Here is a 26,399-nt window from a genome sequence, read left to right as displayed (position 1 = left end):
AAGGGGTTGGGGGTGGGGGCGACAGGGCTGCTGTCGTGGACCCGCCTCCCTCCCCCGTCCCCCCCACCGCACTGATTTCCTCTCTTGTGGCCCCAGGGGTTTCCTGTTCTCTCCCCTGTCTGAACAGCTTCCCCATTTCTTTTGCAACATCTTGCAGCAGGTGTCTGGCTTGCTCCTGCTCTCGGAAGCTCAGACAGGCTGGGACCTAGCAGAGAGCCTCCGGGTTTGGTCCAAGGTGTGCCATGGGAGGAACAGCGGCTCAGCCGGGCGGCCCGGCCACGTGCAGGGGGAGCCCATGGAGGGGAAGGCGCCATTTTCCTGAACTGGGTTATGACCCAGATATCACACGGAACAGATTTACACTAAAGAATTCTTTGTCGCTTATCTAAAATTTCCATTTAACTGAACATCCTGTATTTTTATTTGCTAAATCTGGCAACCTGATCCTAAGACGGCTCAGCTTTCAAAGTTCTCTAATCAGATGTTCCAGAAAGGGAAGAGAGGGAGGAGAGAAGACGGCAGGAAAGAAAAAACTCCCCATGGAGAGAGAGAGCCCAGCCGGTGTGTGACTCCACAGCTGTTCCTCCCCTCCCACCCCCGAGGGCCAGAGACTGAGGCCCCAGGGGAGAGGGCAGGGCTGGGAGAGGTACCCGGTGCCAATCCCTGGCTCAGCCACCAACTTCCTGTGGGTCACCCTGGGCAGTGGCTGGGCCTCCCTGGGCTCCCTCGCTGGCATCTGTGGCCTCCAGCACTCACTCACTCATCACATTTGTCCCAAGCACCCACACGTACCCCTGCTGTGTGCCAGACCAAGTCTCAGAGAGGAGCCCTTAAGCAGCTGGCTGGCTGATGGCATGCGGAGGATATAGACATGAAAACGGATCCCCATGATCCGGGAATATGGAATTTCCACTTCCCTCCTTCCAAGGGAGAGCTACTCAGTCCCTGCACCTGCCCTCTCCCTCTTCCTGGTACCCAATGGCTGCTCGGGGATCTGGGAGGGCTCCCTCCCAGGGGCATTGGCTGTCGTGGTGCTGCCGTCCTCAACTGAAAGCCCTCCACGTGGCCATCCATGCCTTGTCCGGTGGCCCCAGAATGGTGGCTGTGAGCTTCAAGAGCAGTGAAGTGTTCTGGGGGACTTGCTTTCCCTGGACCAGCTGGGTTGGGTTGATCAAGGCAAGCTTGCATCTTTCAGATGCCCACCTAGGTGTCCAGGGGCTTCACATCTCCTGGTGGGCTGAGGACAAGACAGAGGTGGGAGTCTTTGAAGGGCAGACCCAGGGTGTTGTTAATACTACCTGTTTTTCCCAGCATGTTCCCATGGCGGGAGAAAATGGAAGGAGGGAATTTGATTTTGATGACCAGGGGAGCCACCATTCACCTCCACACAGCAGTCGGGATGCTTTAAAAAAAAGAAAAAAAAAGTTTTGGTTTTTTTAAATTGTGGTAAAAATATATATAACATAACATTTACCATTTAGGAGTACAACTCAGTGGCATGAAATATATTCACAATGTGATACAACCATCGCCCCTATTTCCAGAGCTTTTCCATCATTCCAAACAGAAACTCTGTACCCATTAAACAATAATTCTCCTCTTGGGGCGCCTGGGTGGCTCAGTCAGTTGGGTGTCCGACTTCGGTTCAGGTCATGATCTCGCAGTTCACAAGTTTGAGCTCCGCATCCAGCTCTGTGCTGACAGCTCGGAGCCTAGAGCCTGCTTCGGATTCTCTCTCTCTCTCTCTCTCTCTCTCTCTCTCTCTCTCTCTCAAAAATAAATAAGCATTAAAAAATTGCTTGAAACAATAATTCTCCTCTCTTTTCCCTTCCCTCCCAGCCCCTGGTCACCTCTAATGTACTTGCTGTCTCTATGAATTTTCCTGTTCTCAATACCTCATTCAAGTGGAACCACATCCAATCTGTCCTTTTGTGTCTGACTGCTTTCACTCAGCATACTTTTTTTTTTTAAGTTTTTATTTATTTAAGTAATCTCTACATCCAACATGAGGCTTGAACTCACCACCCTGAGATCAAGAGTCACAGGCTCTTTCAACTGAGCCATCTCGGCGCCCCTCGGCATAGTGTTTTCAAAGAGCATTCCTGTGGAAGCATGTATCAGAGCTTCATCCCTTTTTATGGGTGAATAATGTTCCATTGTGTCCCTGTAGAGGCCATATCTGGCTTATCAATTCATCTGTTGGTGGGCACTTGGGTTGTTTCTGCCTTTCGGCTCCCCAGAGTGGGTACTGCTGGGTAAGAAGAACAACTCTGTTCTCGACTACAATATGCTACACTTCCGCTCATCGGATGTGAGGGGGTTTTCCAAAACCAAACAATTCTCAGATGCCGGCAGGATGTCCTACAATTTAACTCAATGCTGACACTATTGACTCGCAGTTAACATCAGATCCCAGAGGCTGAGGGCTCGGTCCTATAGGACCACCCCCAGTTCAGACACCTGCGCTTCTGATGGGCCAGCTATAAACCGGAGGTTTCTGTGACCCCTTCCTCGGGTTCGGGCATTTGCCAGAGTGGCTCACAGAACTCGGGAAAACAGTTTACTTATTAAATTTCTGGATTTATTACAAAGGATATTTAAGGACATAAATGAACAGCCAGGTGAAGAGATACATAGGGTGAGGAGCTTCTGTCCCCGTGGAGTTTGGGGAAGGTCACCCACCCATGTGGATGCATTCTTGTCCACCAACTGGAAGGGCTGTGAACGCATACTGTTGGGATTTTATCTATCTATCTATCTATCTATCTATATATCTATTTATAAATGTTTTTATTTATTTTTGGGAGAGAGAGAGACAGAGCATGAGTGGCGGAGGGGTAGAGAGAGAAGGAGACACAGAATCCAAAGCAGGCTTCAGGCTCTGAACCGTCAGCACAGAGCCCGACGCAGGGCTCGAACTCACAAACCGCAAGATCATGACCTGAGCCGAAGTCGGCTGCTTAACTGACTGAGCCACCTGGGCGCCCCATATTTTTAAGTTTATTCATTTATTTTGAGAGAGAGCGAGTGTGTTGGGGGTGGGGGGGAGAGGCAGAGAGAAAGGGAGAGAGAGAATCAGAAGCATGCTGTGTGCACTGTCAGCGTGGAGCCAAATGTGGGGCTCGATCTCACGAACCGAGATCATGACCTGAGCTGAAATCAAGAGTCTGCCGCTCAACCAACTGAGCCACTCATGTGCCCCAGTGTTTAGGAAGGCTTTCACTGATAATTAATTCAGTCTCTAGCCCCCTCCCTTCCCTGGGAGTCGGATGTGGCCATCCTTAGGGGCTTTCCAAAAGCCACCTCATTAACTAAACTCCAGTGTTACCAGAAAGTTCCCAGGGTTTTAGGTGTTGGTACCAGGAATGCAGGTGAAGGCCGAAATATATATATATTTGATTATATAACACTATCCCACCGGGTCATATGATGATTTTTTTTTTTAACTTTTTTCCCCCTAAGTTTGTTTATTTATTTATTTATTTTTAAATGTTTATTTTTGAGAGAAAGCACGAGCAGGAGAGGGGCAGAGAGGGTGGGACGGAGGACCCCAAGTGGGCTCTGCACCATCAGCACGGAGCCCGACGCAGGGCTCGAACCCACGAACCGTGAGATCGTGACCTGAGCCAAAGTCAGACGCTTAACCGACCAAGCCACCCAGGCGCCCCTCATGTGATGATTCTATGTTTAGCCTTCTGAGAACTTGTTTCCCCTCGTGGCTGCACCATTTTATGTTCCTGCCAGCAATGCGTGAAAGTTCTAGTTCTCACACATGCCCACCAACACTTGTTATTCTCTGTTTTATTCTTTACAACTGCCGTCCTAGTGTTACCCATAACTGGGTCTGCCTCTTGGTGGGCATCGAAGCCAAAAGACACAACGAAGCCAAAGAAGGGAAGGGTATTCCTTGCAACAAGTAAATGAGGACCCTGGGACCGTCTCCCAAAGTGGTGTCTCCTCAAACCACAGAACTGGGAAGTTTTAAGCCAAGGATGCATATAGATTCGTGAAGGGGCTTGTGCAGCGGGGGATTCAGCCGGGAAATAGGGCAGGTCGTCTTAAGGTGATCTGTCTGTCCAGGGTCGAAGGCACGAGGGCCAGCAAGGGTCGGCCTTGCCAATTCTGTGACTACGTTTGAGTTTTATTTATTTTTATTACTTATTTTTTTAAAATGTTTATTTATTTACTTTGAGAGTTCTGCGTCAGCACAGAGCCTGATGCGGGGCTCGATCCCACAAACCGTGAGATCGTGACCCGAGCTGAAATCAAGAGTCGGACACTTAACTGACTTGAGCCCCTCAGGCGCCCCGAGCCAGAGTTTTGATCCTGTAAAGATAACTCAGGAATGTGTGTCAGGTCGATCTTGATGTTGAATCAGCCCTGGGAGTTTTGTCACTGATTTGTTGCCCCTGATATGATTAGGTTATCTCCTGGCCTGACAGTGGCTGTTTGTTCTTATTCTTTTGTTCCCTTTAAATCAGTTCAGGATACCCCAGGAAGCTCTGCAAGAAATGTGCTTTGGGCCGGGCGCCTGGGTGGCTGAGACGGTGAAGCTCCCGACTCTTGATTTCAGCTCCCGTCATGATGGCACGATGCGTGGGGTCGAGCCCCAAGTCGGGTCCGTGCTTTGAGGGCAGAGCCTGCTTGGGATTCTCTCTTTCTCTCCCCCTCTCTCTCTCTGCCCCTGCCCTGTTCTCTCTCAAATAAATAAACATTTATAAATAAATAAATAAATAAATAAATAAATGTTAAATGAAAAAATTAAAACAAAACCAAACATAAATTGCAATCTGTTGCTCCCCTGACCAGATGGACTCTGGCTGTGTCCTCCAGGCCCCCCGGTGAAGTCTCGCCTCTGCTCACCTCTCCAGCCTCACGGCCCTCTCCCCTTCACCCAGCGCTCACCACCTTCGCAGAAGGCAGGCCTCTCGCCTGCACCGCACCTCCCCCCCCCGCCCAATCTCAGGGACCATTCTGTGCTTCCTCTTTCCGGGGGGATTTGTCTTCCTCGTGCCCTTGGCCTGGCGGACCCCAGCCTTGGTCCCTACACCCCGTTCATGTTCCTTCCCGGCTCTGGGCTGCATTTGCGGTTGGGAGTCTGCTGTTTCCCCTGCTTCTTGTCCATCCCAGGCAGGAGGCTCCGGGTCTTGGCAAAGCACGTGGCTGATGCTTGTGTCGTGGCCAGATGAGCCAACGAATTGTCTGTCCCGTGGGCTCACGGCCTTTTGGGAAGACACCGTGGTCACTTCAACCTCCCGCCCCTGACAGCCAACCCAGGAGGCCGTGTCTCACGAACGTACCGAAGTCACACCAGGGAACTCCCCAACCACTGCAGTCCCTTCCCTGTTTGCAGATTTTCTTCCAACCGTTCTCTTCCTTTGGATCCAGGGAACCAAGGTGCTGAGGCCCTGAGGACACCCTGAGGACACCCAAGGTCCCGGAGAGGAGAAACCCCTCAGGTAATGGGTGTGACAAGTGGGAGCTCACCCAGAGCACTGGGAACATCTCTCTTTCTTCACTTTATTTTATTTTATTTTATTATTTGAGAGAGAGAGAGAGAGAGAGAGAGAGAGCACAGTCAGAATCTTTTTATTTACTGATTTGGTGGGGGGGAGGGAGGCAGAGAGAAGCAGAGAGAGGGAGACAGAGAGAATCCCAAGCAGGCTCTGCACTGTCAGCGCAGAGACTGATGTGGGGCTCGAACTCACAAACTGTGAGATTATGACCTGAACCAAAGTCGGACGCTTAACCCACTGAGCCACCCAGGTGCCCCAGAGAGAAAGAGAATCTGTGAACAGGTTCCGTTCTCAGTGTGGAGCCTGAGGCAGGGCTCAATCCCACAACCCTGGGATCATGACCTGAGTCCAAATCAAGAGTCAGAAGCTCAACCGATTGAGCCACCCAGGGGCCTCTCTCTCTTTAAAAAAAACCCAAACATATATTTGGGGTGCCTGGATGGCTCAGGTGGTTGATTGTCTGACTTCGGCTCAGGTCACGATCTTGCGGTTTGTGAGTTCGAACCCTGCGTCGGCCTCGCTGCTGTCGGCACGGAGCCCGCTTCGGGTTCTCCGTCCCCCTCTCCCTCCCCTCTCAAAAATGAATAAACATTTGAAAAGTAATAAAATTAAAAATATATATTTGTCGAGGTGCCCTAGGAGCATCTCTTGTTAGGAGGTGGGGCGGGAGTAAAAGAAAGAGAAAAAGAAAGTCCCAGAAGCAAAGGAGACAGAAGCAGACTGCAGCCACAGAGCTGGCCAATTACAGGACCACACAGGAGGGTAGAGCAGGGAGAGCTTGTGGGGAAGGACAAAGCATCAGAGACCAAAAAAACCAAGAGGCAACCTACTGAATGGGAGAATATATTTGCAAATCGTATATCTGATGAGGAATTAATATCCAAAATATATAAAGAACTCTTACAACTCAGTAGCCAAAAAAAAAAAAAAAAAAAAAAAAAATCCAATTAAAAAAGTGGGCACAGGATCTGAATAGACATTTTTCCAAAGAAGATATGCAGGTGGCCAACAGGTACGCGAAAAAGTGCTCAGCGTCGCTCACCATCAGGGAAATGCAAATCAAAACCACAGTGAGATCTCACCGCCTGCCTGTTAGGACGGCTTGTATCAAGAAGACCAAAGGCAGCCAGCGTTGGCGGGGGTGTGGAGACAACGGACCCCTCGTGCACCGTCGGTGGGAATGCAAATTGGTGCAGCCACTGTGGAAAACGGTGAGGAAGTTCTGAGTGTTTCTCTGAAGGAAATAAGAACACTGACTTGAAAAGATGCGGACAGCCCGTGTTCACTGCAGCATCATTCACAGTAGCCGAGACACGGAAGCAACCTACGTGTCCATCGATGAGTGGATGGCTGCAGAAAATGTGGTGGAGGGGCGCTGGCTGGCTCAGTGGCTGAAGCGCGCGACTCTTGATCTCGGGGTTGTGAGTTGGAGTCCCACATTGGGTGTACAGATTACTAAAAAGAAAGAAAGAAAGGAAGGAAGAGAGAAAGAAAGAGAATGTGGTGTGTATATACAATGAAATGTTAATCAGCAGTAAAAAAGGAGGAAATCCTGGCATTTGTGACAACATGGGTGGACCTTGAGGGCATTGGGCTAAGTGAGGTAGATCAGAGAGAGAAAAATACCGTCTGATCTCATTTATATGCACAATCTAAAACAACAACAACAAAAGTCCCCAAACTCTCAAGAACCAAAGTCCTAGGGGTGCCTGGGTGGCTCAGTTGGGTAAGCAACCGACTTTAGCTCAGGTCATGATCTCACGGTTTGTGGGTTCGAGCCCCGCATCAGGCTCTGTGCGGACAGCTCAGAGCCTGGAGCCTGCCCCGGATTCTGTGTCTCCCTCTCTCTCTCTGTCCCACCACAGCTCACACGTTGTCTCTGTCTGTCTCTCAAAAATAAACATTAAAAAAAAAAAAAAAAAAGAACTAAAATCCTGGATACAGAGAACAGATAGGCGGTTGTCAGAGGTGGGCGGTGGGTGAAATGGGTGAAGTTACACCAGTTATAAAGTAAACAGGTCCTGCGGGGGTTGGTGCCTGGGTGGCTCAGTCTGTTAAGTATCCAACTCCTGATTTTGGCTCAGGTCACGATCTCAGGATCCGTGAGATTGAGCCCTGTGTCGGGCCCCAGCCTGACACTGCGGGGCCTGCTTGGGGTTCTCTCCCCCCGTCTCTCTCTGCCCCTCTCTCGTTCGCGTGCTCCCTCTCAAAACAAATAAGTACACTTAAAAAATAAATAAATAGTACAGCATGGTAGGGTGGGTTAAAGGGAAAAAAAAGCAGGCTTGAAGAAGGATGGAAGTCCTGTATCTCAGAGACTTCATAGCGTGACATCTGCAAGCCTGCAGGGAACAAAAGAACATTCTTTTAGCTGGAGGATATTTAGGAGATATTAGGAGCTTCTGTTTTAGGCCAGGCCTTCAATAGCTTTTTCAGGGGACAATGGCACGTGGCGTTGAGAGCACCTGCTGGGCTGGGCTGGCCTTGGGAGGACCTTTCTGTTGGATCATAAAGCGGGGCGGCCCCTTGTCAAGCAAAGGAAAGGGGAAGGGCCAGCCAGGCAGAAGGCCTGGGCAGAGGCGTGGGGGTACAAGAGGCTCTAGAATGTTCTGAGAACAGTGAGGACATTGGTTTGGCTGGAGCTCAAGGCACAGCGGGAGATACAGAAGGAGCTGGTGGCCGGGCCTCGGGTGCCAGGGTGAGGCCCGTGGATTTCCTCCTGGGGCAGCAGAGGCTGGAAGGGGTGAGCATTAGCAGGGGTGGCGCATACTCAGAGCTGTGGCTCAGGTCAGCTCCTCGATGCCGCATTTTCTTTTTCAGAAGCCAATTTCTCAATATCCTCAAGCGGGGCTCTACACTGCAGTCGTGGATTGCGACACCTCCTCTAACAAGTTTTTAAGTGTGGGTGAGCGTGTGCCTGTGTGTGTGACCGTGTACGTGCGAGTGTGTGTGAGTGTGACTGTATGTGTGTGTACGAGTGTGTGCCTCTGGTCCCTCCAGCTGTGGCCTCCTGATGATGTTCCTTTCCTGCGGACTGAGAGCAGTGTCTGGTCTGAGCAAGCCCGAACTAGCTGGTACCCATTTCTTCCTTTTCCAGTGTACCTGTGTGTGTTTGTTTTTTTTAATGTTTACTTAAAAAAATTTTTTTTAACATTTATTCATTTTTTGAGAGACAGAAAGAGAGCACAAGCAGGGGAGGGAGACACAGGATTCGAAGCAGGCTCCAGTCTCTGAGCTGTCAGCACGGAGCCCAACACGGGGCTTGAACTCATGAAATGCAAGATCATGACCTGAGCTGAAGTCGGATGCTTAACCGACAGAGCCACCCAGGCGCCCCTTTATTTGTTTATTTTTGAGAGAGAGAGTGAGTGAGCAGGGAGGGGCAGGGAGAGAAAGAGAGAGAGAATCTTAAGCAGGCTCCGCACTGCCAGTGCAGAGCCCGATGCGGGGCTTGAACCCACGAACGGTGAAACCATGACCTGAGCCGAAATCAAGAGTCAGCCGCTTAACTGACTGGGCCACCCAGGCACCCTGCCCTGTACTTGTGTTCTTTAAACAAGGGGAAAACAGGGGGCACCTGGCTGGTTCAGTCAGAGGAGCATGCGACCCTTGATCTTGGGGTCATGAGTTCGAGCCCCCCCCCCCCCCCCCCCCCCCGTCGGGTGTAGAGATTACTTAAATCAATAATAATAATAAACTTTAAAAAAAGGCGGGGTACCGGAAGAGAAGCTTCCCCGAGCCTGAAGTTGCCTGCTGCTTTTCCATCCATACTGGGAAGGGCAGTTGAGCGCGTGACCCACCCTGAGGTGGTCTTGGTGGCTTGAATCTTAGCTTTTTGTTTTGTTTCAAACACTTGTTTTAAGTTTGTATGTTTATTTTGAGGGGTGGGGGAGGGGTAGAGAGAGAGAGAATCCCAAGCAGGCTTTGCACTGATAATGTGACTCAGGGCTCGAAACCCACAAACCGCGAGATCATGACCTGAGCCGAAATCAAGAGACGCTTAACGGACTGAGCCACCCAGGTGCCCCTAAACATTCTTTTCTAAAATCTGTTTATTTTGGAGGCACCTGGGTGGCTCAGTCCGTTAAGCGCCTGACTTCGGCTCAGGTCACGTCTCGTGGTTCGTGAGCTCGAGACCCACAACGGGCTCTGTGCTGCCAGCTCAGAGCCTGGAGCCTCCGCCTCGGATTCTGTGTCTCCTTCTCTCTCTGCCCCTCCGCCACTCACGCTCTGTGTGTGTCTCTCTCTCTCAAAAATAAACAAACAGTAAAAAAATTACTTATTTTCCTTTAATTAATCTCTACACCCAGTGTGGGGCTCGAACTCACAATCCCAAGATCAAGGGCCGCGTGCTCCTCTGCCTGAGCCACCCAGGTGCGCCTTGAATCTTTGCTTTGAATCCTGGCTTGGTGCTCAGTTTTTCCCGGTCGTGTCACCCGGGATCGAACCCTTGATCTTTCTGAATCTCAGGTTCTTCATCTGTGAAAGGAAGAAACGTTTACTTTGCAGGGCTGTGAGAATTAACGGTGCACACAATCTTGCTTGACGTTAGGCTGTGACGTTGTAACATTTAGTGTATTTTTGATGTTTTGATGATTTTTGCAAAAGTTGCATCCAAGGCGGGGCACCTGAGTGGCTCAGTCATTTAATGGTCTGACTCTTAATAGCTCGGGTCATGACCTCACCGCCCTGGGATTGAGCCCCACTTTAGGCTCTGCTCCGAGTGTGGAGCCTGCTTAAGATTCTCTGTCTCCCTCTCTCTCTCTCCCTCTCCCTCTGCCCCTCCCCTGCTCACGTGTGTGTGCGCATGTTCTCTCTCTCTCTCCAAAAAGTAAAGAAACAAGCGTAAGCAAGGCAGAGTGCTTTTGGTACCTCTTCTGGCAGCTTCCTCTGCCTCTTCTGGCACCTCGTGTTTCTCCTAAGTCCCATCACCTGCATCTCAGGTGAGCTGTTTCAGGGACCTCAGTGTCGAAATCTCGGGCCTCTGGAGTGCAAACACGTGGCCAGAAATCAAGAAAGCGAGCTTTCATGGCAGAACAGGCAGAGGCACCGGTCATGGTTCCCCCATAATGGATCCCGGAGGTGGAGGTAAGGTGGGGGCGAGGTCACTGGAGTCACGTAGGAGGACTTCGGGCTAAGGGATCATCCCTTCTCTGCTCTTTGTGCATATGGGTGTGATTGATTCGTGAATCCCTGAGGCCACGGCGAGCGGTACTCCTGTCCTGGGCTCTGGGCTAAGTACCAGGGTACACCGTCCCCGCCATCATAAAGCTTAAAGCAGGGGTGGGGGCACCCAGGCGGCTCAGTCGGTTAAGCGTCCGACTTCAGCTCGGGTCATGATCTCACAGTTCGTGGGTTCAAGCCCCGCGTTGGGCTCTGTGCTGACAGCTCAGAGCCCGGAACTTGCTTTGGATTCTGTCTCCCTCTCTCTCTGCCCCTCCCCCGCTCGCGTCTGTGTCTCTATCTCACAAATAAACATTAAAAAAAAATAAATGAATTTTAAAAATCGTGGGGTGGGGGCAATCTGCTTTGGACTGGGTGTTCTGGAAAGGCCTTTTGAGGAGGGCACATTTCGGTGAAAGGTAAACCCGGGAGGAGGTGGCACGCTGAGTTGGGAAGAAAGGGAGGGGGCCGCGTGAGGAAATGGAAGAAGGACCCCCCAACCCCACGTGAGGGAAAGGCGGGAAAGGCGGCACAGCGCAGACAGCTCTGAACATGGCATCTGAGAAGCACGAGGCAGAGGCGAAATCATGCAGAGAGTCTGAGGGTCACTGGGTGCTGGTTTTGTTTTGTTTTATTTATTTTTATGTATTTATTTTTATTTATTTTGAGGGAGAGGGCAAGAGGGGGAGGGATAGAGAGGGAGGGAGACAGAGCCCCAGGCAGGCTCTGCGCCCTCAGCACAGAGCCTGATGCGGGGCTCGAACCCACGAACTGTGAGATCATGACCTGTTAAGTCTTGCCAATGGCAAGAGTCCGTCGCTTAACCGACCGAGCCACCCAGGTGCCCCCATCGGGTCCTGTTTGCATCCACATCTCAGCTTCTTCCCACATCCCCACCTCGTACCCTCAGACATCACCCCGGACGTTGCCAACAGGAGTGGTACATTCTGAGAGCCGCCGCCCTGACACTTACCAGCCCGCAGCCCTGCCCCTCCACTCACCTCGTGCCTCCGTTTCCACAGTGAAAAATATTTTTTCCCCAAAGAGCATTTCCCTTTCACTGAGCCACTCCATATGGCGCCACAAAATTAAAATAAGTGAAGGGCTACTGTCCCTCTCCATCCTGGCTGGGCTGGGTGACAGGGAGGAGACTATACAGCTTGTGGTTCAGTAGACATCCCTTAATAAGCTTTTTATTTTTAAGTTATCTCTGTACCCAGAGTGGGGCTTGAACTCATGATTTTGAGATCAAGAGTCACAGGCTCTACCGACTGAGCCAGCCAGGTGCCCTGTAAAGCTCTGACTGCTTAAGAGAAGATCCTTTGCAGGATTCTAGCAAAGCCTCTGCCCCTGGAGCTCGGGATCACCCTCTTCTTAGCAGAAGGGAGGCACCTGGGCGGTGAGGGAGGAAGGCTGCAGGGGGAACAGGTGCTGGAGAGCCGCCCCTCCTTCCCCTCCCCTCCCGCCTCACCCTAGCTTTGTCCCTGCGCTGATTATTGCTTTATTACTGTTTTCAGTCAGATATAATTCCGGCATTTTCTACAATCTTGATCTTTTCACTGATACCAGATTTTTGTACAAAGATTTGTATATAAAATGATTATGTACCCACCAGAATACATTCCCCAGCAATTAGAACGTTTAAGATGCAGCTCGTAACACTCCTTCTGCACATTCCTCATTTATTACTTCTGAAAATGTTTTGTGATTTTTTTTTTTTTGGTGGATGTGTTTACAAATCCAATAACAATCCTCATTTAGAGTTGCAAAACACGAAGCCATTTTGAACCCAGACAGATGGCAGCTAAATGAACTTTAATTAAAGAATGAGTGCTTTGAATCAAATCACTTTAAAAAGTACAGTACTCTGAGATTCTGGAGAGGTTGCATAAACAGCATCTGGGTTCTTCTGCAGGAAGCAGGCCTGCTTGTGGGAACTAGGAAGGCATCCCCAACGGATCCGGGCTGGGCCGGCACTGGGCACCGTGGGCAAAGCGAGGGGGCGGCCGGCGGGCCAAGCGGCCCAGAGCGCAGAGCTCCCGAGACAGGAGGTGAAACCGACGTAGGCCACCTCTTGGTGCAAAGGTTGCCCTGGGGGTGGGGGTCCCCCCTTCTGCTTTCGTGCAGTGAGGTCGGGCCGAGGCGCGGGGTTTTGCTGCACAACCCGATTAGGTGCACGCGCCTGCACAGCGGGAGTGGAAGCAGACAGATGGCGGAGGCCCCGCAGGCCGAAGCGCTGGGGTTCCCGGGCCCTCACCGGGCGCTCCACCCCCCCCCCCCCCCCCCCCCCCCGCGCAGCCGCCCGCCAGGCAGGAGCCACTTCCGGCCGTGGCCGCGGGTCTGGACGGGGGCGGCGGCTCGTCTCTAGGCGACCGAGAGGCGCCGGCCGGCCCGGGCGCGCTGCGGGGGCGCCCGGGGAGGCGGGTGTCCGGGCGGAAGCCGCTCGTGCCCGGTGGCCGCGGTGGAGAAGGAAGGGGATGGACGGTGGGGTGAGAGGCAGGGGAGGGGGTCGGAGGGGAAGAGCCCGAACCGCCCCGCCGGCCGGGAGGTTTGCGCTCGGTGCGGGTGGGGCGGGGGCGGGGGCGGGGCAGGAAAAGCACCGGCGGCCCCTAATCCGGGGAGACGGGATTAGATGGGGGAGGACGCCCCCCAGGAGCGGGGTCTGAAGGCAAGGTGGCAGCTGCAAGGTTTATCCTCGATTTCATAGTTTCTGCCTCGAGGGCGGTGGTGAATGTGTGTGTGTGTGGGGGGGGGGGCGCCCCTGCCCTGATCCTGGAGATTTGAAAGGGGCAGGGGTCTGAGGGTGGACAGTGGAGCGCCCTGGTGGGTCCTGGGGACACTGCAAAGTGGTGGCGGCAGCCGCCAGAGGAACAGTGCGGGCACGGCCTGCCAACCTTGTGGCTTCTGGCTTCTTGCGTCTTTCCAGAAGGAAGCCGAGTCCGGAAGGCTGGGACGGGGCCTTCCCTCCCCATCTGGGCACCTCGCTGACCCCATGGGTTGGCAGAAGCTTCTGGCCTGTTTTGATCATGTAATTAGCTGACTCAGGACTCGGTTCCTCCAAGTCAAAGGCCTGGCTCTGGCCCTTGGCTAGACCCTGCGGTCACCCTGACCCTTCCGTGCCCCAGCACTTCTGTCCAATTGACTTCCAAGTCCTGTTGGCTGACCTCCTTGTTGTTCTCCACCTGGCTGGAACCTCGGCCAGCTCTTCCTGGAACAACTACAGGAGCCTCTGTGTGGTCTCCCAGCTTCCCCCCCAACCCCCCCCCCTGGGCTGCCCCCTCCCTCCAAGCAAAGCCGCCGGGGCCTGGCCCCCAGGGCCTTCCACACTTCCACAAGCCAGGGAGGAAAGGGATGCAGACCGGCCCTGGGGTGCACAGCTTTGCCCCACTCCCCCCTTCAGCCTGGCTCCGAGTGCAGGGCCCTGCCTGGGGAGTGTCCCCAGGAATCCCTGGTCTCACCTCCAGCCACACCTTGTTCCTGGAACACCCAAGGTCTCGCTTGGCACATCCCCCCTGTCCTTGGCACAAGGGGCTGTCCCAGAACGCCGTCCTGCCCCACGTGTCCCGCTCTGCCTTGCCAACCCCAGCCTCGCTAAGTCTCAGCATCACGGATGGTTCTTGATTCGGAGCCAGGGGAGGCCGCCCTGCCTCCCCCATTAGCTGCCCAGGGCCAGGCCCTCTCAACCCCCCACCCCTTCTGCCTCCAGTCTTACCCCTTCCTTCACCTTCCCACCTGCCACCAAAGTGGCCTTTCCGAGACACAGCTGTGACCCATCCCTCTGCTGCTCAAATGCCCTGAGCTCCATCAAAAAGCCACCCCACCCCTCCAGGTCCAACCCAGAGCACCTCTGCCAAGGTGCCTTCTCTGCGGCCACGGAGATTCCACACTTGATCACAGTTCACACTTTGGACTTCACCTCTTCCTGGAGCTCAGGCAGCCCCCTACCACCTTGTGGCCCCGAGGCCAGGGGCTCAGTCTGGCACTTGGCCTCCCGGGACACGTCATCTGGAGGTCACGCAGAGAAATGAGTGAAGTCAGTCCCCAGACACCACGGCCCAGCGGTCAGGGACACCACCTTTGCTTTGGCAAAGGAAGGGGGGACCTTGGCAGGCTGTCTGAGCCAGGTTTCCTGACCTCGCCTCAGTGACAGCTGTTAATTCCAAACGAGACTACGCAGAAGTTATGAGCAAGGGCAATACTTTTTTTTTTTTTTTTTTTTTTTTTTTTTACTTATTTAAAAAGGCCTTGGTGGCAGGAATATAGTGTAAAAATCATTGGAAAAACTAAAAGGCATCGATACATATCCGAATATACACTTTGTACATAAATTACATTTCCTTTAGTCTTTCTGAGTGAGGTCCTGATTCAGCACTGAGGTCTAATAATTCAGAGGTCCCGGGAGCTGCACGTTCAGGCCGGCATAGTCCACCATGTACATTGGCCATTGCTAGAGAGAGGGGGACAAATGGCCCGAGTTAGGACTCCGGGTGACCCAGAAAGAACACCAGACCACTTAGCTCTGCTTTCTGAAGGGATTCCCCACTGGATTCATCTGGAGGCAGCCTGATGGTCCAGATGGGACCCGAGACCCGTCCAAGGTCACGCATTCTGCCAGTGGCCCTGGAGCCTGGGCTGGGGCCTTCTGACTCGCTCCCACCCGTGTGCCAGGGGCTATTCTGTGGACCAGGGGGAACCGAGGATTCGCTCAGAGAAGGTGAGCACCCCCACAAACTCCGCCCCCTCCCCGGCCTTATGCCAAAGAGCCAGTCCCATCTCTTGGAGGTGGGAAAAGCTAGTGACCCTCTGGAGGCACCCCTAGGTGGGGACAAAGGTACAGCCTACAGCCTGAACTTTGGGGTTTGCCAGGTTTAAAGGGAGGCACGATTATAGGCGCCTGGGTGGCTCAGTCGGTTAAGCGTCTGACTCTTGGTTCCGGCTCAGGTCGTGATCTCAGTTTTGTGGGTTCCAGGCCCGTGTCAGGCTCTGTGCTGTTCGGTGCAGAACCTGCTTGGGATTCTCTCTCTCCCTCCCCCTCTTTGCGCTCTCAAAATAAAAATTAAACTTAAGAAAAAGGGGGGGGGGGAAGCAGGGTCAAAGGACAAAGACATCTCCAAGTCATCACCAAATGTGTTCCAGTATTCTCCCCACTGGGACTCAGGACTTCCGAGCTAGTGTTTTGAAGTCAGAAAGAACTCTCGAGTGTGTGTGTGTGTCCCTAATGAGGCTTGACCGCAGTAAGGCCACAGTCAACCAGCCTCTGCCCCTTGTTTTCCTCCTCCACACGCTGTGGGTAACGCCTACAACCTCACGGGGCTGTGGTGAGGCCCAGAGCATGCGATGTGAGCAGAGATTAACCTGGCGACCGCACGGGGGTCCCCGTTCTGGCACCGCCCAGGGGAGTCCCCCGTCCCCTCTCCCGGGGTGGGGGGGTGGGGGCTCGGCTTGCCCACCTGCCCAGTGGGGGTTGTGACTTCCCGCCCAGGGCAGGGACGCGGGAGCAGCCAGTGACAGGGTTGGACTATCTGGTGGGCCCATCGGGCAGACGCGACTGCCACCCCGAGGCTGCGGAGCCCCGCTCAGACCCAGCGCTTCCCCGCGCCCCAAACCCACGTCCCAGAGCGGCCGGCCCTGCCCGAAGGCGGGGCGAGGGCCAAAGAGCAGAGCGGTCAGGCCCGGATCTGTGCAACTTTACCACGAGTGAGAGCTGGTTGGTAGACGCCACGGACTCTGGGTTAGAGGACGAGGAGGAGGAAGACGAGGAGGAGGAGGAGAAGGAGTTCCCTTCGGAGACCCGCTTTCTCTTGCGCTTGGGAATGCTGCTGTCTTTGGCTGGTGGGAAAAAAGGTTGCTGACGCCAGACGCCAGGGCTGCTCTGACTCGGCTTCGGGTCCCTCTGGGGGAGGCCTCTGCTTTCGTGCTTCAAGTCCCCTTCTCAGCGCTCAGGGCTCCAGAGCCCCCAGACACCCCCTGCCCCCGGCCCCAAGGCCCATCCCTCCAGCCCCCTTCCTTAACCAGGCCGCACAGCCCAGTGGCTCTCCGGCCTGCCTCGTTCCCCGGGGGTGGGGGTGGGGGGTCCCTAGTGGGCTCAGTTCAGGCCCTGGACCTCTTTCTGCTCCCAGACCGTCCAGCCCGTGGGGCCTGGCCTCCCCACAACTCCTGGGGTGAAGGGCTCGGCCTCGGCCCTTGGGGGAAGTCACTCCACGGCCTTGTGCTTCCATTTCCCTGCGAGTGAAATGTAAGATCCTGTACGGTAGCTGGGAGGCTCCCGTGGACAGTATGCCCGGGCCCCCAGAACGACTTAGCGACCGAGAACACATATCGACGTTGGTATTGTTAGCTGTGGATGTGGGATGACCCTGACCTGGTAACGCTGTGACAGAGGACGGTCCACAAGTACCGTGAGTGGACAGGCAGCGCCCCCGTGGGAAGAGACTCTGGTTTACAGTCAGAGGTCGTAAATTCAAATTCCGTTACTGCCATTCCTAGCTGTGTGACGCCGGGCAAACTGATTCACCTCTCTGAGCCAAATGGGGAAAACAACGGGACGTGAGCCTCAAAGGAGATCATGTGTCGGCAAGAGCCTGGTACCCCGCCTGACACGAAGCACGACTCGGCAGGTGTTCTGTTGCTACCGAATTAAACTGGTATGAATATATGGGACTTCGAGAAAAGATGTGCCCCCGTGTGCTACACAAGCAGGGCTTGGTGCTTGACTGAGTGGCCAGGTCACTGAGTAGAAACCAGAAGCGTCGTAATAACACAGCATGAGGGTGGGCTGGGCCCACGAGGTGACTGTCCAGCTGGTGAAGAAATACCAGAGGCTGGGGCGTCTGTGACATGGCATAAATAGACACCCCGGGAAACAGAAGACTCTGGGGGGGCAGTAGGAGCCCTGGGAATGGGTCGGAGCAAAGGGATTTTGTAGAAGGCTCCGCCCGAAAATGAAGTCAGAGGTGCCGGCCCAGGGCGGTGGCCAACCCAGCGTCACTGTAGGACCGTAAAGACAGCCAAGGTCAGGGGAGGGCAGACGTAGGTCATAGCTTCTACCCTCTGAGCATGTGTCCCAGACTCTCCTCCCGAGGCCTCTGAAGGGCCATCTGCATTCTGCCTTCAACCTAGGGACAGCTCCCAAGCTCACGGCCTCCCTGCCTGCGAATCTAGTGCCGCACCTGGCCCCTGTGACTGGCGCAGGATGGGGGGGGCGGGGGCTTCTGGTCGGGCCGTGCCACCCTAGGCCGTGGAGTTCCTGGGGGACCAGGACCCACCCGGAGTGGGGGCCTCGGGTCTCAGGCCAGCATGGGGGCCCGTCACTGTCCCCACTGAGCCCTGGGTGGGGCCTGCGTGGTCCTGACACCAGGCTCGAGGTGGCCACCAACTCCCCAGGTGGCCCTGCCGAGCCCCTTTCCCTCTCTGGGCCTCAGTTTCCCAGCTGCACAACGCGGTTGGGACGAGATGAGTGCTCTGAATCAGCGGCATGTCTCCCAGTCACCCGGGGAAAGCATCCCACCAGACAGTCTCCCAGCTTCCTGTGAACCCCAGGCTTCTGGGAGACAGGCCCGGGGCTGGCGTGGGCCTGCCTCCCCTGCTGGCCACACACATCGGCCCTCTCCTCCCAGGTGGCTTCTGTGATCCCATGTGACATCCTCTCCTCCAGGCTCCCGCCTGCCCTCGTTGCCTCCAGCGGATCTGACCCGCTCAGCCGCCGCTGTGGCGGGGCCCCCTCTGGAGGGCACCTGCAGGCTCCCGGGGCCTTCTGGGGATACTGGCCCTGCAGGGGGAAGGCTCAGGCTCCCCGTGGTCATACTGGGCGGCGGCGCGACACCCTGTAGGTGGTCAGCCACCTACTGCATGCCACCTGGACCAGATCTGCCCGCAGACTCTGGTCCCCGAGAGGCAGAGAGGGGGCCTCCTCGGCCTCTGCCTTACCTGGCACCTTGGCGTCATTGCAGATTTCTGCAAAAGGTCTGAAAGACGAGAGACAGGAGGTGGCGGTTAGAAAATGCGGTTTCCGCTCTTCTTTCTCAGCTGCTCCCCGCAGGTGGGCGACCCCTCTCATGAGACGCTGCCATCGCCGCTGGACGGCCAGTCAGGTAAGACCCGGCTGAAAATGGCGAGCACCCGCCAGAGCAGGCAGACGATCGCCCCTGTGCACCTGGTGTCCTCGTCCAGAATTCGAGGGTGACGCTCGAGCGAGGGATCGGGAACGTGTGCCTAGATTTATCTAAGTGAATATTCATCACGGTATCTTTTTTTTATCTCTTGATTTTTACCGTATTGATTATTTTACTTTGAGCATTATTATTTTGTTTTCATTTTTTAAGAATTAAAAAAAAATTTTTTTAAATATTTACTTATTTATTTTGAGAGAGAGAGAGAGATTGAGAGAGAGAATGAGCATGCGAGGGGCCGAGAGAAAGGAAGAAAGACAAAGAATCCCAAGCAGGCTCTGTGCTGCCAGCACAGAGATCTCATGAACTGTGAGATCGGGACCTGGGTCGGAGTCAGACACTTAACTGACTGAGCCACCCAGGCACAAAAAAAACAACAATTGTTTTGATTTTTAAAGGAATCTCTACCCCCAGCATGGGGCTCAAACTCATGACCCCAAGATCAAGAGTCACATGCTCCACTGGCTGAGCCAGCCAGGCACCCCTAGAAATATTCTAGTCAATGAGTGTATTTTAAAAAAGAGACTATAAGGGGACACCTGGGTGGCTCAGTTAGTTAAGTGTCTGACTTCGGCTCAGGTCATGGTCTCGCGGTCCATGGGTTGGAGCCCCGCGTCGGGCTCTGTGCTGACAGCTCAGAGCCCGGAGCCTGCTTCGGATTCTGTGTCTCCCTCTCTCTCTGTTCCTCCCCTGTTTGTGCTCTGTCTCTCTCTCTCCCTCCCTCAAAAGTAAATTATAAATTTTAAAAACACTTAAAAGTCAAAATAAAAAGAGACGATAAGGACATATGGTAAAATATGGACAGTAATTATCTCTGCATGATGGGAGTACTAAATAACCATTATTTTCTAAATAACTGAAATGGGGAAACATTAATGGTATAGTCAGAAAAAGTCAAATTTCGTTAAATTTTTAAAAATAAACCGACACCCATGAATGGTGAGGCTGTGTGTTTGGAAAGGGATGGAATTAGGACACACGGAGCTACGGACTGGAAGTCTGGGTCCCCCCTCTCCCCCCCACCCCCACTAAACTGGTTTTTTTTTCGTAAACATAAAAAAAATTTTTTTTAATGTTTATTTATTTTTGAAAGAGAGAGACACAGAGTGCAAGCAGGGGAGGGGCAGAGAGAGAGGGAGACACCAAATCTGAACAGGTTCCAGGCTCTGAGCTGCCAGCACAGAGCCCGACGCGGGGCTCGAACTCCCAAACCGCGAGATCACGACCTGAGCCGAAGTCGGATGCCCAACTGACTGGGCCACCCAGGCGCCCCGCTCCTGAACTAAATTCTTATGTGGGGACCTAGTGCCCAGTGTGATGGCATTAGGAGGCAGGGCCTTTGGGAGCACTTAGGTCACGAAGGAGGAGCCCTCAGGAATGGGATCAGTGCCTTATAAAACAGGCCCCAGAGAGCTCCCTTCTCCCCTTCCAGCATGTGAGGACGCGTATGAGGACACAGTGAGGAGATGGCTATCTAGAAACTACGAAGTGGGTCCTCCCCAGACCCTGAATCTGCCACCACCTTGATCCTGGACTTCCCAGCCTCCGGAACGGTAAGAAGTAAATGTCTGTTGTTTATAAGCTCCCTGGTCTGTAGTCTTGTGTTACAGCGGCCTTGACTGGAATGAGATCTCTGAGTTGGCAGCCCAGCTGACCCACCGTGACTTATACCGGCCCTTTCCTGGCTCTGGGTATCAGTTTCCTCATATTTAACATGAGAGCGTCGGGGTGCCCGGGGGGAGGGGGAGGGGCGCTCCGTGGGTTAAGCATCCGACTCTTGGTTTCGGCCCAGGTCATGATTCCACGGTTTGTGAGATCGAGTCCCACATCGGGCTCTGTGCTGACAGCATGCACGGAGCCAGCTTGGGATTCTCTCTCTGCCACTTCCCTACTCTCTCTCTCTCAAAATAAATAAATAAACTTAAAAAAAAAAAAAAAAAAAAAAAGATGAGAGTGTTAAGCTAGCCTGTCTCCTGGATTCTGTGCAAGTGAGAAGCACCTGTCTGTCCGTCTGTCTGTGTCTGTCTCTCGTCTCCTGGCTGGGCCTGCTTTGGGAATTTCCCCACCGGATCCAAGCAGTACCCTCTCCCGTGGCCCTTGTTCGCTGTGCCCGCCCTGCCCCGGGCGCTGGGGGCACTCACTGGAGCTGGTTGATGATAACCATGCGGACGTGCTCTCGGGCCTTCAGGATCTTCTCCAGCCGGTGGATGTCGTATGTGTTGGGGTTCCGGAAAGGGATGTCGTCGGGCAGGCCCGTGACCTCGACGGCATCCGGGCTGTCCCGGATCAGTTTGTAAGGGACCAGCACAGGCCGGTTCAGGCCCAGAGCCTCACCTAGAAGACACGGCGGGTCAGCACAAGGGGGAGGTGTCCCCTGTAGGGGCCAAGCCCTCTGGGGAAAGCGCTGGATGCTGGCATGGTCCAGCTCAGCCAGCCACTGTCCTAGGGAGTTTATAAATCTATACACACGCTTTTGTTTTTTTTTTAAACCCACTTAGCAAAACTAAAAGTTTAATACCCAGCGCTGACAATAAAATGTACTTTCGGGGCACCTGGATGGCTCAATTGGTTGAGCGTCCGACTCTTGATTTCGGCCCAGGTCATGATCTCACGGTTCGTGAGTTCGAGCCCGGTGTTGGGCTCTGCGCTGACAGCTCGGAGCCTGCTTGGGATCCTCTCTCCTTCCCTCTCCCTGCCCCTCCCCAGCTCATGCTCTTGCTCTCTCTTGCAAAATAAATAAATAGAAAAGAACCCTACTATTATGTTAGAAGAAATACAAAGCCCTCACTTAAATATTTATGGATATGACATGGTGTCTTGAGTTTGTTTTTAAGTACTTCAAATACAGAAGTGTGTACAGAAGGAGATTGGTAAAATGTTGGCAATCGTAGAAGCTGCCTTTGGGTGACATGGTGGGTCACTCCCCCACCCCCAATACGTGTTTGGATTCTGATTGCAAAATAACAAGTGAATAGAGAACCACCAGCCGAGTCGCTTCTCATCGTTCTGGAAATGAAGCCCCCATGCCTTCTTAGGCCTGCCCACCGTCCCCCCAGCTGCTCACCCGGTCACCCAGCTGTCCCCTCCGCCTGGCAAAATTTTCCTGGAATATGCATCCCCTCCTGACATTCGAGTCTTGGGGGGGGGCGGAGGGCTTCCCTGCCTGCCCCCCACCCCACCCCGTCCTGCCACTGCAGTTTTGTCTTTTCCTTCATCACTCTCTGAAATTCTACTTAAAAACATTGTTTTTATTCCTGTCTTCCTGTGCAAAGTGAAGATAATATTAAATTCATCACAAAGACAACGTCACACATAGCGTGGCACTTAGCGATCGAGAGATGCTCACTTATAACCGTAGAGTTATTACTAAAACTCTATTTGACTTGATTTTTAAGATTTTATTTCTAAGTACTCCCTACACCCAACGTGGGCCTTGAACCTACACCCCAAGATCAAGAGTCGCAGGCGGCACCGGCTGAGCCAGCCAGGCCACGGGTGACCGTATCGTTAATTGTCCCATCTTGGGCTCCGCCCTGGCGCCCCGGATGCCGTCAGCACAGGGTCTAGCATCTCGTGGCCTTTACCTATTCCGCGTCCACCTCCCTGCACAGATTCTGAGCCCCAGGTTGGCAGGGATGGGACCTCCTTCCCTGGAGTCCTCACGGCTTAAATGTGTGCTGGGCAGATGCACGAACCGCGTCTCTGCCACACAGCCCGGCCCTAAAGGGGCGGAAATGCTGACCGCGGTCACCGCCCTGTTCTTTCCCCTTCCTCAGTCGGGGGAGTGGAGGGGTCGGCTGCCGGCAGTCGTGGGCAGGGCGGCTCTGTCCCCAGGGAGCAGGCAGGCCAGCTGGGGGTCACTGGGGGCCAGGCTGGCCGTAGAGGGAGGAGGGGCTGCCAGGGGAGGCGGGCCCCACAGACCCTGCCCCGCGGGCCCCGCTCCTGACGCACTGACCGTATTTCTCATTGAAGAGCTCCTTCACCTGCTCGCGGAGGATCACCTTCTCCCCTAGTCTGTTGGCGTCATCTTCATCTACAAGAGGAAGACGTTGGGGTGTGAAGGTCGGCAAGGGCGCGCCCCTGGACAGGCTCCTGTGCGACACCCGCACCCTCCCCTGCCGCCGGGCTGCCCTGCCAGGCCCCGCCCACCGAGTTTAGTATAAGGCAGCCCTTCATGGGCACCTGCTGTTGGACCCTCGGCTCCCCTCGACCCTGTCCTTGGTCCAAAGGAGCAGCGGGTCAGATGAGCCCCATGACAGCGACTGGGCTGCGCAGGGGGACGTGGGGGAGGGTGTGGATGGGCCCGAAGGGTCCTGCGGGCTTGTGTCCTGGGGTTGGGGAGGGGGCTGGAGTTTCCAGGCAGGGTGCTCTGAGCTGGCTGGGCTCCCAGGGGCGGGAGTGCAGTGGAAGCAGGCAGGGAGCCAGGGCCTGGGAGACGTGGGGCAGAGCGGACAGAATGGATTTGTGGAGAAAAACAACTCCTGTTTTCATCTGGAAAATTTCACAGTTGCACGTAGGAGGCCAACTCAGGACCGGCGCCTGGTGTGTGCCTGGCTCCGCCCTCCCCGCCCCGGGGTGGGGGCCGCCCGCACTGCCTGGCACTGCTCGATGCCCCTTTTTCCCGGGGCTCTTTCACCTGCCGCCTGGGGCCTCCCAAGTGCCGGCTGTGCCTCGTGTGGTCCCGGTCATGCCCACGCTCCTGACTCTGGATCTGCCGTGTCTCGGAGTTCTGCACAAGCCTCTCCAACCATGACCATCCAGCCACCCGGGTGCCCCTGACACGCGGCAAACGTCAGGCTTCCCAGATAACGTCCTCCTCCTGTGTCCCCCTCTCGGGGAGTGACGGCCCCATCCGTCGCACCAAGACACCGAACACAGCCCCCCTCGGAGCCTCCTTCTCCCCACATCCCCCAACATGGCTCTTCCAGACGGTCTTCAGGACCCCACACTGGCAAGAATCAACCCGATCCTTCTCCAGGTCCTGAGCGGACAACCTGGTGACCCAAGGGCCACCCAGAGCCTGCGGGGAGGCTGCAGACGCTTCCCATCTCTGCAGAGGGACTGCTCTGGTGGCCAGGGCTTTCTGCACAGGACAGGGAAGGACGGCCTGGGTTCCCATCAATGGGTGTCACATGCTCTGCCGGCAGCTTTCCCGGACACGATCACAGCCACCCCTCACCACCGCTAAGGACGCAGAGGCTCAGAGAGGTTAAGTAACCTCCCAAGACCACAGAGCCGCTAAGAGCCAGGAATAGTGTCTGTCTGACCAAGAGCCCTGGGTTCCCTGAAATCTGTTTCCCCGTCTGTAGAAAGAAGGGTTGACCGTGAGGGTGGTGTTGCCTCTGAATCTCCTGTCCTATCAGCTCACAGTCTCATCCGGATCTCAGGGCAGACACAGCCGCACTTGACAAAGCCGGCTGGATCGAAAGGGAGACGAGACCAGTAAGCTGAGGTCACTGTGGCTGTGGCCGTCTCTGGTGCATACAGGTGTCTCGCCCACCCTGCCTTGGCCTCAAGGCTCCGGTGGCTACGCGGGCGGAGAGAGACACGCACAGGACAGGCCTGAGCCTCACACCGCCCTCACCCCGGCAGAGGCCACGCCAGCCCCCGGAAGGGCACAGGACCTGAAGCCACAAAGCTGGACTCGCGCCAGCCCTGCCACGTGGAGGGTCATGTGACGTCCCCCCTCTCGGTGTTTCTGCTCAGTCTCGACACCGTATTTGTCTTGGACAAGTATTTCACAAGCACCAACCCCCACTGGATGTGGTGCCGTCCCTGGGCATTTAGCAGACCACAGAAAACAGCCGTGGCCCGAGGCGGGGATGGTAAAGGATGCTTGGTGACCCGCTGGCCTTGACAACTGTCAGTGCAGGGCTTGTGGGAGCACACGGGGGAATCCTAACCCAGCTGAGAATCAGGGTGGGCTTCCCAGAGGAGGTGACCGCCGCACCTCCCAAGGCCCCCTGGGATGCAGCCTCACGTGGGCGGTGTGTGACGCCCCCGGGCTTCCCGTGAGTGCTCAACGCACATGAGTGTGTGAACCCTGCCTGGTCTGGGCAGGGAGAGCCCGGGGAAACCAGGCTGTAGGTAACAGGGAGGAGTGACACCAGGGGTCAGCCAAGAGGCAGCACACGCGGGTCCCGGGAGGCAGCCGGAAATGGTGGGACCAGTGACATACAGGAAAGCGAGACCTGGGCCATCTGAGGGGCGCTGGTGGCACCGGGAAGTGTCCCGGACACCTCTGGAGCGTGGCGGGGACACCAGCTCCTGCCGTGTAACCAGCACATCCCACGTGGACAGACGGCCAGGCCCGATTCTCAGCTCGGCGCCAGGCCTCAGAAAGGATGCCTCTTGGCTTCTCCCACCTCTTTGTTTTTATTATTTTAATTGCAACTTGTCATTAATATATTATTAATTACCATTTATATTAACTTATTACTTTAAATGGTTTATTTTCTATTGGGGGGGCGGAGAGAGGGAGACAGAGGATGTGAAGCCAACTCCGCACCGCCAGCACAGAGCCCGACGCGGGGCTTGAACCGTCAAACCGAGAGATCAGGACCTGAGCTGAAGCCTGGCGCTTAACCGACTGAGCCACCCAGGTGCCCCTGTTTTTTCTTTTTTTTTTTTTAATTAAAACTTTTTTTTTTTTGAGGGGGGGGTGTCTGGATGGCTCGGTCGGTTGAGCATCTGACTCTTGATCTCAGGGTCGTGAGTTCAAGCCCCATCCTGGGCACGGAGCCTACGACAAAAAAAAATAATTTTTTGTTTTCATTTAATTTGGAGGAAGGGAGTTCCATTTTTCTTAAAGGATACATATCTGAATGAAACAGGCGAGGGTGGGTTCTGGTGGGGCCTGGAGGGGAGAGGTCCCTGCCCCTCTGGGTGCTCAGAAAAAACAGGAGGTGGGACCGCCCAGGCCAACCACAGGGGGAGAGCTGGCCTGCAGGGCCCAGCCAAGCGGCTCTCTGGGTAGGCTGCGGGCAGGTCATGAGACGGCGTCCCGACAGAGCCAGGCTTCTGCCACCACCATCCTACGTTCACCATCCGGAGAGGGCGAGGCCAGGCCTGCTGGTCACCAGGGACTGCCCCAAGCACTGCCGTGGGGACAGCTGCCCCAGTTAGCCTTGGCTGGGGCACCACAGGCCCCAGGGGAGCTGTCACTCCCAGTCTGGTCTGCTTGTGGGCAAAACAAAGACCAGGAAACTGCCTCAGAGGACACAGGGTGGGGCGGAGAATACAACCACTGGGGGCCCTGTGGGGCCCCGGCCATAAACCCAGTGGTCTTCTGGAGCCTGAAGGGCAGCCCTGAGGCCAGGAGTTCGTGGTTGACTCTGATACCTGACTGCTTGGGTTCAAATCCTGCCTTTGGTATCAGCTCATGACCTTGAACACTTCTCCGAACCGCTGGACTTTGGGTCGCTACCACAACAGGGGAAACCGAGTGCAACTGCCCCGAGGACCAAGTGGGGCATTATGCCCGTGCCCGGCAAGGCCCACGGGCTAGTTTTACTGCCCTGAAGCCTGAGTCAGCAGAGCTATTCTGGGGGGA

The 26,399-nt window shown here is 54.8% G+C and overlaps 1 protein-coding gene and 1 long non-coding RNA gene across 6 annotated transcripts in view; one reads left to right on the top strand and one right to left on the bottom strand.

Moving 5' to 3' along the window:
- The window catches only part of LOC132689426 (uncharacterized), a 55,101-nt gene extending 34,106 nt beyond the window's left edge, over positions 1–20,995 (top strand). Inside the window, exons 4-7 of one of the 3 annotated variants that reach the window (XR_014136339.1) lie at positions 5,131–13,168; positions 17,166–17,323; positions 18,705–18,769; positions 20,280–20,995. This is a non-coding gene — a long non-coding RNA (uncharacterized LOC132689426). Of the gene's footprint in view, positions 1–5,130; positions 13,169–17,165; positions 17,324–18,628; positions 19,568–20,279 lie in introns of those variants that run through there. The other 2 variants (XR_014136338.1, XR_014136337.1) reach the window with 2 other exon arrangements.
- GTF2IRD1 (GTF2I repeat domain containing 1) overlaps positions 14,872–26,399 on the bottom strand; it is a 116,532-nt gene continuing 105,004 nt past the window's right edge. For 2 of the 3 annotated variants that reach the window (XM_078440482.2, XM_078440483.2), the window contains 5 exons: positions 22,803–22,880; positions 20,989–21,181; positions 18,606–18,643; positions 16,372–16,508; positions 14,873–15,126 (listed from right to left, as the gene is read on the bottom strand). In XM_078440482.2, the coding sequence (XP_078296608.1) occupies positions 15,058–15,126; positions 16,372–16,508; positions 18,606–18,643; positions 20,989–21,181; positions 22,803–22,880 (515 nt within the window). In that variant the 3' untranslated portion in view covers positions 14,873–15,057. Of the gene's footprint in view, positions 15,127–16,371; positions 16,509–18,605; positions 18,644–20,988; positions 21,182–22,802; positions 22,881–26,399 lie in introns of all 3 variants that reach the window. The other variant, XM_078440484.2, reaches the window with a different exon arrangement.

This window comes from Panthera onca, chromosome E3 (genome assembly GCF_046562875.1).
Source record: "Panthera onca isolate mPanOnc1 chromosome E3, mPanOnc1 haplotype 2, whole genome shotgun sequence".
NCBI classification, from domain to species: Eukaryota; Metazoa; Chordata; class Mammalia; order Carnivora; family Felidae; genus Panthera; species Panthera onca.
This window is presented reverse-complemented; position numbering and strand designations above follow the sequence as displayed.